General features: G+C 36.7%; 1 protein-coding gene across 1 annotated transcript; it reads left to right on the top strand.

The window, feature by feature from the left end:
- Positions 1–4,076: 4,076 nt before the first annotated feature.
- On the top strand, positions 4,077–11,573 carry mef2ab (myocyte enhancer factor 2ab; the record flags this gene model as incomplete). Its single annotated transcript, XM_079469632.1, has 9 exons — positions 4,077–4,130; positions 6,501–6,704; positions 9,336–9,470; positions 9,541–9,706; positions 9,786–9,845; positions 9,956–10,074; positions 10,655–10,772; positions 10,858–10,984; positions 11,249–11,573. The coding sequence occupies 9 exons, from the start codon at positions 4,077–4,079 to the stop codon at positions 11,571–11,573; spliced, it is 1,308 nt and encodes a 435-aa protein (XP_079325758.1).
- Between the last annotated feature and the right edge of the window lie 2,227 nt (positions 11,574–13,800).

Genomic DNA, 13,800 nt, shown 5'->3' with positions numbered 1-13,800 from the left:
TCGCAGCCATACCTGAGGGCTTAAGGGGTTGGCACAGTTCCGCTGGCGCTGGACCACAGGCCTCTCTTCTGTATTATTTATGATTTCAGCCTGTCTGAAAACAGTTCATACATGGCAGGCAGTAAACGTATGTGTTGTATTGTGTTCTGTGGCCGAGTAGACATGCAGCTCAACTGGTCATGGTGCTAGAAACTCCAAAGTCATGGGTGAACTGTAATTCCCAGTGGACATTTATAAAATAAAGTATAGGTTTAATGAACCGCAAGTCACTTAGAAAAACAGGTAACAGGTACTTACCCTATAGTAAGCTCATGTACTCGTTCTCGTGAAAATGCATCGATACCAAAGACAGATCCCTCATGTGACATAACTTAAAGACCGTTTTTTAACTGAACTGACAAATTTGTTGTGAAAAAATGCTTTTAAAGTTGTGTATTTTTTGCATAATTAGTTTAAGGTGGAGCTGTTTGTAATCATGAAGCTATTCTATTTTTATTAGTCTCACTGTGTTGTGAACAGGTACAGGTATCGGTACAGCATCGGTATCGACAGGCACCAGAAAAAAATATCGGTACTTGTACTCGGTCTTTAAACGTTTTTTATCGGTGCATCCCTATTTTAAAAAAAGTTCTTCGTTTTCTGTTTTATTAGAATGATGTTATCGTAATGGTGAAGCCAATCGCAATTCTGGAATGTGATGGGTAAACTGCAGACTCCAACTGACCATTCATTGACCGAGCGTATTTCTAGCTCAACATCCTTGTAAATGCTTGAATAAAATAATTTTAACCTAAATCTATTTTTATATTTAAAATATTTGTTTGCTTTAATCTGTAAGAACACGCTGATTCCAGTCAATGTTATTTTGCGAAAACAACCTTAACATTGTCTGTTATCTCTTAAATGCTCTTCTTCTACAAAATCGACGGGTTTAACAGATTCACATCCTCTCTCTTTTCTTTAAATCATTAAACAAATCTTTATTACTGATCACTCGTGACCTTTAATATTGAGGAACACAGGAGAAATGGTATTGATCCTTATCCAATTAGAGTTACTCAAGACTGCTAATTCCGATTCCTTATACCACCTCCAGGTCTTTGTTTTCACCTCGGACTTTACATATTCCTATAGTGTCTTTGTAGGATTGAATGCATTGAAGATTCTGTGAGAAGGAGGGCGATTACTGCTGTCTGTGATAGAAACTTAGTTTATGTGAGTTGAGTTATATTTTATATCATTAATTTGCTTAAACCAATTTATAAACTCTCAAAATGTATACTGGAACATCATTAAGAATTTCAAATAGAGAATATTTTTCCATTATAGACTATAGAAATGATTAATTCTTTATTCAGTGAACACGTCACAGAAGTTGGGGGTTAAATTTAGATTTCTTTTAGCAGATATAGTTAATCAGGTTATTCATTTTCCATAGAAGATATAAATAAAAATAAAAAGCTATTCAGAACTGTAGGTATTCCTGTGAGAAGTCTGTAAGAAAAAGGTTTCTGGCAACAGTCAGCAAATTCTTTTTGGGTGTTAAACGCATTGATGAAAAGTGTAAGGTAATTTATCTTCTTAATATGTGAGAGGATAATACATTAGCGTTATGTTTTATTAGAATTATAAATGTTTATCCCTACGAGTCCCCAATTCGCCATGTTGTTTCTTCAGTCGCCCTAAACCGACAAATGTTGGTGATTTTTGTATGATGTGAATCATTCAAAAACGTACTATTATTTGAAAAAAGCAATATTGAATCCCGTCCCCAAACCCCACCCCTACACCTTACATCACTGTCTGGCGCGAAAGCAAATTGTACTAAAACGTAATAAGATCGCACAAATTCATCCAAATTCGCCACCTCGTAAGAAAGTGACAAATTCCAATGAGATTATGTTGAGAAATGTACAGGATGATCTCATTAGTTTTTGACAGACATTAAACATACCAACTAATGGAGAGTTTCTCAATGCAAAGTACTGAGTTTCAAAAGATTGTTTCACCTGCAAAGCTGTGTAGACAGTGTTTACATTTAGGAAATAAGTACACTAGTAGTGCAATACTGTGCTTCTTTTCAAAGCAACCCGTCTGAATACTTCCATGTAAAATAACAGTAATATTGACTGTAATGACATGACAGTCCAGTTCACGTACATCATAACAGAACAATTAAACGGAATAGCAAAAACATCTACTGTATAATAAAATGTTCAACAACAAAGGAACAGCCTATAATAAACATGTTCCCCTAAATCCAGATGTTTTCCGAACAGAATTGGAACATGGTTGTGTCAGCCTTTTGTTATGATGGAAACACAATAAGACAGCCTCATAACAGATTATTGTACAGTCGCCATGCCAACCCATCATCATGCAGTTATATAACATCTATAATGTAGAAATGTATAAAATTAGACAAACAAAGTTTGTAGAAGAAATATATTTCCACAAAACATTGACTGGTTATTGATCAAACAATTGTTATTTTTACAAACTATCTGAATCTTAATAAAGTGGTTCTGTAAAATGAATCATGATTCATATCTTTATTGCACTCTTGGAATAGTTTCCAGACAATGCAAAATCAAGCTCTCTTTTACAATTAGGCCTAAGTATTACAGTTAAACGTGGAAAACAATGGAAATTCATCAAATCTCTTTTTGTTAAATTCATTAATAAAATGTAATTATAAAAACTTTTTCATTCTAGACTAGTTTTGAATTGTCAAAATACTTCCAAAATAAACAGTGTTGTCTCTTTCTCTGTCTATTCGGCAGCTTTTCCTCTCTTTTTACAAACAGGCGTCTTTACACTTAGACAGCTGATAGATCATATGTTAGGCATCTCCTCGGTTGCCGTGGTAACCGCAGAGATGAGCGGGAAGGTGTGAAAGTGCGGGAATGAGGGTGTCGTTCCTTTGTCTTCTTCTAGATCTCAAGACCTGCACGCTACACATGATTCCTCAAAACTATTTTCTAAGGGGGTCCACGTTTTGACATCCGCTACATGTAAAAAAAAAAAGAGGTGAGACTGTTTTTTTAATACATTGAGAAAATTCCAAACCAAGGATAAGTACAAGCAAATATTTTGTCATCCTTCGTTTGGATTGGAATTGTGTAACGTTAAATAAAAGTGTAATATTTCTTGAAGTAAGCCGTGGCCTGTTGTTAGATGGTTATTGGTGGTTGTTTTTATTATGGCATGCTTTATGTTGAGTTTTAAAGGCAGTTTGATCATTTATGTTGGACGTGATTTTTTTCCGCTGTGATACTTTAGAGCAAAGTGTCAATATTTGCTTTACTTCACAGTAAAATCGCCAGTGTTAACAATGGTCAAATTAACACTCACGGTGTATATATAATCAACACTCCCAATGTGATAGTTAATTTTACATTTTTTAACACTGGCAATTATGCTGTGTATAAATGTGTGGCGCACTTTTTAGTGCACTTAAATGTATTTCCAGAATTGCCTCTGAATGAGAGCCATTGTAATGCATATTTCAGCATTATATCAATATTTCAGCAAGTATTCACCAGAATGTCGTTTCAGAGAGATAATGGATGCTAATGTTAAACCAATATTATTTAGTTTTAATGGCAAATAAAATGGCTTAGATCCATTAACACAGTAAGCCCTGTGTTACTGTACCTGGGGACACTTTGCACAGTGACTTTTCCAGCCCTCTGTAATCCCGTGGCTTTAGGATCATTCTGCGTTCTACAAGAGCCAGCGAATGAGATTGCAAAGAGCTCTTTAAGATGGATGGCTTCAAAAATGTTTCTTTGATTATACGGCTGGTAATGCTGATACGTGCTTGTGAAGCGTCTATGTGTCATCATTTACTCATATTTTCCTTTTGTCTTTGTGATATTTTAGCTCTGTTAGTTTTCATGAAATATTTTGTCCTTCTTTCCTAATTTCTCTTTATGTCACTCACAGGTTATAGTGCGGTGAAAAATGAGGAGGGGAATTGGTTACTTACGATGCAATAAAACCAAACCATAATCTCTTATAATCACTAGAGAATAAAGAGGATTTTGTTTGTCAAAGAGAAAACAAAGGGAACGATGGGTAGAAAGAAGATCCAGATCACACGCATAATGGACGAGAGAAACCGACAGGTGAGAAATGTGGTGAAAACTCACATTAAGATTGCAAAATAAAGTTGCGATCGTATTTACATTTCTTAGTGAAAAGGAATTTCAAAGGAGAAAATTGGTGGGAGTGGCTTGCGTTTCTTTCTACGAATTGATTGGATGTATAAAACAGCTGTTGCATTTTGAAATGAAACTGGCAGCAGACTGAGAGTTGAAGGGGAGGAGTTAACGGATGCTCCGCCCAGGCAGGCTAATTTATGTCATCTGGGATGGATAGTCATTTCAGGGCGGAAGTGCATTTTCAGATTTTAACTGAAGATTATGAGGGTACATGAATCAAAAAAATGTAATGACCCATATAAATAGGTTTTTTACTATAAACGCTGGAATATTTCATGAAAAAATAAGAATTTTTATTTCACTGCACTTTTTTTGGAGTATCTTTTGACAAAAATGTGATACGATTTACAAAATTACAGAGTTTTTACCTCTTCAGAGGTGTATAAAGACCTTGCAAAATGAAGCGTTATGTTGTTATTACCTTAGAATGAGCTATTTCTATCTACATACACCACGGGTCCTCTTACATGGAATTCACCATGTTGTTTCTACAGTAGCCCTGAACGGACAAACTCCTCTGGAGAGCGTGTTTTGTAAATATCTCCTTAGGGAAAGAAACAAAAGCGTGACGACATCTTTGTTCTAAGGGGAGGGTGGAGTGAGCATTTGGTTGCAATTCGCAACCTCACCACTAGATCGCTACATTTTATACACTGGAGTGGAACTTAATATTGTTTACTTTTCTTTTCTATGTAAATATTACAGTATATAATGTGTTGCAATTTCATATACATTATGTCAGTGAGTCATCTGCAACATTGCTCTCTTGCTATCAACATACAGATTCGCAATTTAATTTTTTGAATTATAGTTACAGTCTTAAATAGATTTAGCATTCTTGTTGATTTTTTATGCTTTGCTACCTGTGAGTTTGAGGTCTGATTTGACTGTTATATAAGAACACAATAAGTACATTTACACTCTTTTATATTGTGGATCTGAGGTTCTTGACTTTCTGGACTTTATACTTTCGTATTGCTTCATCTTTAATGGAGTCGGAAATGAATTATTTTTAACTCGATTAAAACCTAGATCAAACCTGAGGCATCACCATTACCTTTCCATTCGTTTTCATTTCCGTAGACCTAGAGAACACCCAGATGATTTATGTCTGTTCAGATGATCTCTCAGGAGCGCCCTCTTCCTCAGAAGCTTGTTTAATGAGCGTTCAGACAGACTAGGGGTTTGTAGGGTGGGTTCAGGTCGACTCACCTCTCACACAGGAGCTGTCGACTGGGTCTGTCTCTGTGCGGTGTGGTCGCTGTAATTGGGGCGGTTCGTGGACTCCACATCTCTCATTAACCGCCTGATGGCTCGTACAGAATATCTCTCTACATCTGACGGCCATCAATCAAAACAAAACAGCCCTGAATTTACCTAGACACTTTATGACCAGGGCCACAGACCCCATCTTGTCTGGTAGATTATTTTGGGCATATAGAGTGTTTTTATCAGTAGTTAACAAAGATGGTATGAGTACACAATTGAACTTCTCAATACAGGATTATAATATACCCTGTGCACCAGGGTACTGTATGAGATGGTAACCCCCATGATACATTTCATGGCACTATATCATTATCATATATCTTGGTATTTATATATTTTAGACTGTTACATTGACATCAGACAGCAGAAGAGCTTGTTCTCAGTTAGTGTAACGTGCACCGCTGTAAGAATTTGGTCGTCAGCTGTGAAGTGGTGGGATTCCTCAGGGAGGGGTGTTAATTCTTGGCAGGAAACATGAGAAGATCTGGCAACCTGGCAGCTGGGCCCAGCCTGACAGTTATGAAAAGCTAATGCGAAGAATGAGTCTAATGATCCTCCTCTTGCAATAAGGTATCACAGAGGTAACATGGGTTTTGGGAAATATACTAAACTAATGCCCTAGTAATTCTTTTAAGTACCAGTGGTTCTCAGACTTTTTCGTTCTAAGGCTCCCTTTGTTTAGCACCCAGCCCCCCTCCCCCCCCCGAATAAATTCTTGAATGGAAAGAAAATCTTGAACTTAAATAAAAAACTATCATTTTTATTAAACCAAAATCATATCTAGTTTTTCATGAACAGGAACATGCAAGAACATTAATTGGTTGGCGGAATTATTTTTCTGATATTTTTCTATATTTCATGATATGCCACAAACCCCCCGTATCCATCTATCTTTCCATTTGCATCAAAAAGCTTGTTGGTTTCATTCCTTTGATGCATTTAAAAGATTTGTAGTGTGTATTTCATGTTATATGTTCTAAGCATTGTGTGTCATTTGTTTTTTAGGTAACTTTCACAAAGAGAAAGTTCGGTCTGATGAAGAAGGCGTACGAGCTCAGTGTTCTGTGTGACTGTGAAATAGCCTTGATCATCTTCAACAGTTCCAATAAGCTCTTCCAGTACGCCAGCACGGACATGGACAAGGTCTTACTCAAGTACACCGAATACAATGAGCCCCATGAGAGCAGAACCAACTCTGATATTGTGGAAGTAAGTGACTATACATTTAAAAGGCTGTAAAGTACAAAAGCAGAAAAATGTATTTTTTTCCATCTTCCAAAAGTCTATGGGTAAAAAATGTAGGCTTTCGGTCGAGGGACCAGTGCGGTGCTAACTTCTAGGTTTGCCTACAAAATTACATCTTCTATTCTGCTGACACAGACAAGGGCTAATCTCGAATCTTGAGTTTCAGAAGAGATCTTAACAATATCTCAAACTTAACTCAGATTTGTCAAATCTAGAAATCAAAGTCAATATTTTTTTATATTTTCACATGAACTCATATGAACATTTCTCGTCAAATTTGCCATAATCCAGATTATTTACCTAATGAATCTAGGCAGTAAATGCGTGCAGATTCCATGTGGGCAGATATCATAGAGTCAGCCCTTGATAGATTACAGTAATGCATATAGTGCCTGCAGCATCTGGGTGTGCAGTCTGCATTTAGTGCCGCTGTAATACAGTTAGCAGAGAGGAGAGCCGCATTTGGACCGAGCTGGCCATTGCAATTTTAGATCACTGTCTTCTCTGAGACACACACTCGAATTACATGTGCATCTCCACATGCATTTCAGCATATGAAGCTAGCTGACCTTATTCTGCAATTAACAATTTGCACGCAGTGGCATAATTTTCTTCCATCGGAAACTGTGCATGATGACAAAATACATTTATTACATGAAATGATACTGTACCTTAACAGTTATAATCATCTTTTGGCTTTTTCCCAGAAGAGAAAGACCATAGATGTGTATAGTTGCTGTTGTAATAATTAGGATATAAAATAAAAGGTGCTACAACAGGTTCTTTCCAGCGATGCCATAAAATAACCATTCTGGATCCCCAAAGAACCATTCCTTTCTTACTTTTTTATGGACTAAAAAACATTTGAACACTGCAAAGATACATAAGGTTCTACGAATATTAAAGTCCCAGTGAAATAAAACATTTCAACGCCTATTTTTTCATGCAATATTGCGTTGTTATTGTAAATAGCTTATCAATGTGGTTCTTCCTTTTTTAAATCCGTCTGCCCTCAAAATCCTTTGTTAAAATCTGAAAATGCATTGCCTTCCTGTAATGTTTATTCATCTTAATATATGTTAGACGGCTTGGGCGGAGCCTCAGTTAACTCCTCCCTTTCAACTGTCAGTCTGCTGCCAGTTCCATTTCAAAATCCAAATCATTGTATCTGTAGCTAAATGTTGGTGTTGAAGACACGTGGACAGATTTACTGGAATTACTGCTAATTGTTTGTAGCTAAAAATAAGGACACAGTCATATCCAACATTCATACTTAGAAACCTGAGCTATTATTATCAAAGGATTAGCACTATCACTCTCTACTATATGAAGCATACGTTCATATGACCAGATTTGGCTCAACAATGCGCTCTACATTGGCAGGCAATAAAGTGTGAGCTCTGATTAGTATTGCCATTGTGATTGTGATATAATCTTTTCTAAAACAAGTAGGCTAATGAAATCGAGATATATTTCATACTAGATTTATAAGACTGTGTTCGGGTTACTATTCACAAACCTCTTGCCCTGGAGTCCTATTGTATTTGCACTTAGTGTAAATAGCAATAGGTTCTGTTTAAACTAAGTGAAAATAGCAGCATTTCTTAGCGATATGTTAATTACACTAACCAAAAATCGCTGTATTTTCTCTGGATTAAGTAGAAATAATAGTTAAATGCTATTGGTACTAATAAATAGTGGCAGGTAACGTTATAATTTGCACCTCATTTGTTGTGCATTAAACATTGTGCAATACTAACAGATTGTAAATCATATTTATTTAAACAATATAGATATTAAAGGCCTTCAAAATGTCTTATTTTGTGTTCAACAGGAGAAAAACATGATAAAGTAATTTTTCCTACAATGGGGGGCAGCATCTGTTTGGTTATAAGCGTTCTTCCAAATATCTTTCTCTGTGTTTATCAGAACAATGAAATGTATACATATTTGGAACAACTTGAAGTTTCAAATAGTCTCGGCCAACAATGCAGGCTCCTTGTACTTATTACTTGTTTCATTTCATTCATTTTTATTTCTGTTTATTTTATTTTTATTAAAATAATATAATACAAATATAAGACATATAATTGTTATTATATTACTACTCTATTAATTATGAATATAATATATTATTATGATAATATTTAGTTTGACTTAAATTAACAGAATTGTTTTAACACTTTTTGTTTTATTAACCACATTGCAATATCCACCAGCGTCCAAACTAGAGATGTCACAATAAACCAGTATTGTCATATAACCGTTATATAAAAACCATGGTTATTGACATGGTTATTGATATCGTAAATTATTTAGCATCCGTTTAATGTTTTACCTTAAGCGCCACAATGGTTGCAAACTTTCTTTTTAATCCTTACACTTGATTTTTAAGTGTGATTTGTTGAAAATGGGAGAAAACACTAAATGTAAAACCAAACAGATACCGTGATAATACAGTGACAGGGGATTGGTTTGACAACGATAACCGTGACGTAAAAAGCTGATATCGTGACAACCGCAGTCCACAGTGACTTTTCTCATATTTAGTTGTTTGTATGGTCATGTTTTATCATTCTGTGCTGCTCACTCCAGGTGTTAAACAAAAAGGAACAGAGAGGCTGTGACAGCCCAAACCCGGACACTTCATATGTCCTCACCCCTCACACAGAAGAGAAATATCAGAAGATCAACGAAGAGTTTGACAATATGATGAGAAATCATAAAATCGTAAGCAGACATCTTTAATTCCTTATTGCTGACCTCACAACCGTTATCTTGACTTCTCTGTCGCCACCAGCCGGCTGTTTTAGGCCAGCAGAGTTTCTATATGCCCGTCAGCAACCCGGCTTCACTCTCCTACAGTACGGAGAGCTCACTGGACACCCCGGTGTCTCTCAGCGGGACGGGGGTACCGTCCCTGTCCTCTAGTGGTCTCCAGAACCCTGGTTCTGCCCCTGTCCCGGGTTAGTGTCTGTATCATTGCCAATACTGTATGTTTTATTGGACATGTAGTTTTTCATTTCTATTACTTTTTATGATCAGATGGTGTGCCGACTTCCTCCGTTGTCACACCACCAAATGGTGTTCACTCCCCTCCTGTGGGTAAGTTTGAAAGGGAAAAATATGGCATGTGGCAACTTGTCAGGTAACACAGAAAATGACCCATTAGAGTTTCATCCAACTCAGCACCAGTCTCTACTTTTTGTGTTCAGCAAACGGATTCATCGGTAGTTCTGAAGGAAGACCGGTTCAGCAGAAATCTACAGTGCTGGCGGGCCGGAGACCTGAGCTGAAAGTGCGCATCCCTCCTGCTCGCAGCGGCTCTCCAGGGGTCAGTTTCTACCGTCTCATGACAAACAAAGCACCAGAGTGTCCATAAAACCCCTAGTTGTGACACGAGGAGATAATATCTACCTGTCAGAAAGGTTTTGTCCACACCACGGCAACATGCCTTTTCAGGCACGTTTTGGAGCCATTATGTTTTTCTTTCAAGCGGCCAGATAGCATTTGGTATGTAGATTTGCATATTACATACTAAAAACTTTTTATTAAAATTAGCTACACATTGAGCACATTAGTACCATCCATATGCTGTGTGTCCCTCTAGTGGTTGAATGACGAACTACAGCCAAACATAAATCTTAAATTGTTTTGTAAGACTCTAATGTTATGTTATTTATTTTTATTCTGCTTTTACACAATTTCTACTGAAACTAAACTGAAATATATATATATATAATACAGAATATTTAAACACAAATGCATTATATAACAAAATACAAAATTATTCTCATACTCATTTTATTTGCTCACTAACTTTGAAAACTGCACAGTAACTTTTTACTCTTACTTTTATTTTCTAGACAAATCAATCTGTTTTCTCACCACTCTCTTTGTTTATTAAACCTCAGAGAGTAAACAGCCCCCAATCCAGCCAATCGCTCAGCACACCAGTGGTTTCCGTGGCAACCCCAAGCCTGCATCCCCAGGGCCTTGTTTACTCAGCCATGATCTCATCGTATGACACAGGTCTATAACCCACATCCCAGATCCTGTCAGATACGCTCAACACCTTATCATTGACCTCAAACCACGACTGTTTCATTTCTTCTAGATTTTGCCCTGAACAGTGCAGAACCAAGTACTTTACATGACTTCAGTTCACCAGAGAGTATCACATCAGGTCCAGGGTCGTCATGGGAACATTGTCAGCCTGGTCAACCAGGGTTCAGAACACAAAGGTGAGATAAGCAATGTCACTTAGCCATCGACACAACCATGAACATTTTCATAGATATTGCGATACTATTGTTATCCTGAGTTATTTTGGCAAAGTGTAGTATATGTCGTAATCTGAGTATGGGCAGTCATGCCATCCTGGATGTGAATTTTTCGGAAAACTCTTTCTTTAAAGAAGAGGAATTAAAAATTAAACAAATGAGTAAAGACTAGCAAGGGGTAGACATTAAATTTTTTACATTGATGCAAATCCTTTTAATGTCCAGACCCACGCATCCACAACCCTCCGATTCAAACTCCATCAGCATCAAATCAGAGCCAACCTCTCCACCCAGAGAACGTGCCCACTCGCTGTACCCCAACATCCACATCGTGCCTCTTCCCGACTCCAGACAGGATTTAGGACGTTCTCCTGCCGACAGCTTCAGCTCCTCTGGCAGTTCATACGAGGGTAGCGACCGTGAGGACCAGCGGATTGACTCTCTCCCAGTTACTGCGACCCAGAGACATGGGAGTATATCATCGCCAGGAACGGAAGACCAGGATGACCCATCATTCAAACGCATGCGAACTGACAGCTGGGTGACTTAAGGCCACGACTGCTTCGGAGTAACTAAAAGTTTTTGTCAACATGTGTTGCAGATATGGGCACTGCTGTTGTATCCTGCGTTGTGCAGCAAATAATGTGAAACTGAGGTTTCTGTGAAGAGGAAATATTAAGAGGGGTCTTGTAATTGTATACTGGTAACAGGGTAAACAAACTAAATTATTAAGTGTCTGTAACTTAAGCTTGTTGCATAATTTACATGCCATATGTATCATTTTATCTTGTGATTCCTTTATCAGAGCCACATTGTTATTATTGACTGACACTCACTGTTTCTCAGTGTGGGTTTGAGTTGATGCCCTTGTGATTAAGTTTTATAAGAACTAAACGCTGTTGGCACATATATGGTTAAAATAGAAAATGTATGGCATGGTTACTTACGGGTAACTTTCAGGAGAACTTCAGGTATAGTATATCTGCTATTCAATCAACTGGCGAACTTCAAAGGAGTCCCGCAAATGACACATGTTGTTCCCCTAAAGTTTGTGGATACTAGATTGGTTTTATTAGCTGTAAATTAAAGGTGCTGTGTGTCATTTTTTGGAGTATCTATTGACAAAAATGTAATATAGTACATAACAATGTCTTCAGAGGCTTATAAAGTCCTAACATAATGAAGTTATTATGTTTTTAATCTTCATACACAGCGGGTCCCCTTACATGGAATTCGCCATGTTGTTTCTACAGTAGCCCTAAACGGACAAACTGCTCTACAGAGCGCGTTTGGCAAATATACGTTTTCTCCTTCGACATAGAGTTAAGATGTCATTGCGTTTCCACTTTTGTGTCAGCTTCACTATTCGCAAGCTCACCAGTAGATTTCGCTAAAATCTCAACATCTCTTCTTTAACTTGGGAATACCTCAGTTTAAATGTACTATTACTATTTTGTAAGAAACACATGATGATGTTTTCTAATCTATTTTATCTTTATTATGTGATGTATTTCTGAATCAAAAAATACCTAAACAAACACTATTGGATACTTAATAAAATTTTCTTTGGAATAAAGAACACAGGTTAATTGTACACATTTAGACCAGGAACGTGCATTAAGAAAGCCAAATTTTACATTTTAGTTATAGCTGGAATCCATACCCTTTGCCTCTCTATCGCCATCTCTGTTTGAAACATAGAATTGCAGGTTACTTATCCTTATATGGATTGAAATCAAATGATGTCAAACCGACATTTCCAACAAATTCGCACACCTTAACCATTGTGTGATTTTTTTTTTGCTGAATTTTTGAATGCTCAATGTGTGATTTTGTTTATTTTGAACCAAAAGTTACAGATTTAAGGGATGATTTTCATTTCTTTTTTAGTTATAAACCCACAATCTCCATGTAAGAGACTATAAACATTTCTTCTTAGTATGTATCACAGTTAAGTTGTGAATTTGTTGTTTGATGAACTCTATACAATGTAAATATTGTAAAGTGGCTTTAGGACTTCTGATAACACAAGCATTTAAAATATATGAAGCATAATTAAATGTATTTTATAGTGTCTTTTATATTCTTTATTCAGGCCGAATGTATTAGTAATATTGTAATGGAACAGTATTTGTACCATAGGTAAATTTGTACAGTACAATGTATTTATACTGTATTGTTATGTGACCATCAAGAGAAAATGTAGCGTTTTCAATATTTGCTGTTGAAGTTTGCCTGTACTAGATGTTTTGCTAATGTCATGGTTTGTTTTGCAGATGTTCTTCACCTCGGCCTCAAGATCTTACAACATGCCTTTCAAAATGCTTTTTTAAAGATGCCAATACAAGCCGTAGATTTCTAACCTCATTTTCAAATTCACAAAATCAAAATGCTGAGATTCCTTTATTGCTTATACAGCATTTGAAATGGCAATAAACATCACACTACTCACCTCTGTGCATGTCACTTATTCGGCTGCATTGGAGTCGTACTAGGCTACATGTTTTTTTTTAAATGTACAATTATTATCTGGGTCATTTACCTCTGTGGGAGAATTTTAAGGAGTAGTAAACAGGATGTGCATTCTTTGATGTCGACTGAATTAAGGAAGTGTTTTCTTTCTAACCACAGAAACACTGTTGACCCCATTTCCTCATGTCTCACACCGCTACATATTACTATAAAGGTTTGCATTGCATTTTGATTTTACATTCAGTCAAAGGGATTCTTTTGATTTTACATAATGCAGGTTTATTCAATTCTGTGAGATGTTTATT

This window comes from Barbatula barbatula (assembly GCF_947034865.1).
Source record: "Barbatula barbatula genome assembly, chromosome: 1".
Lineage (NCBI taxonomy): Eukaryota > Metazoa > Chordata > Actinopteri > Cypriniformes > Nemacheilidae > Barbatula > Barbatula barbatula.
Note: the sequence above shows the minus strand (reverse complement) of the source record. Positions and strands in the feature narration are given on the sequence as shown.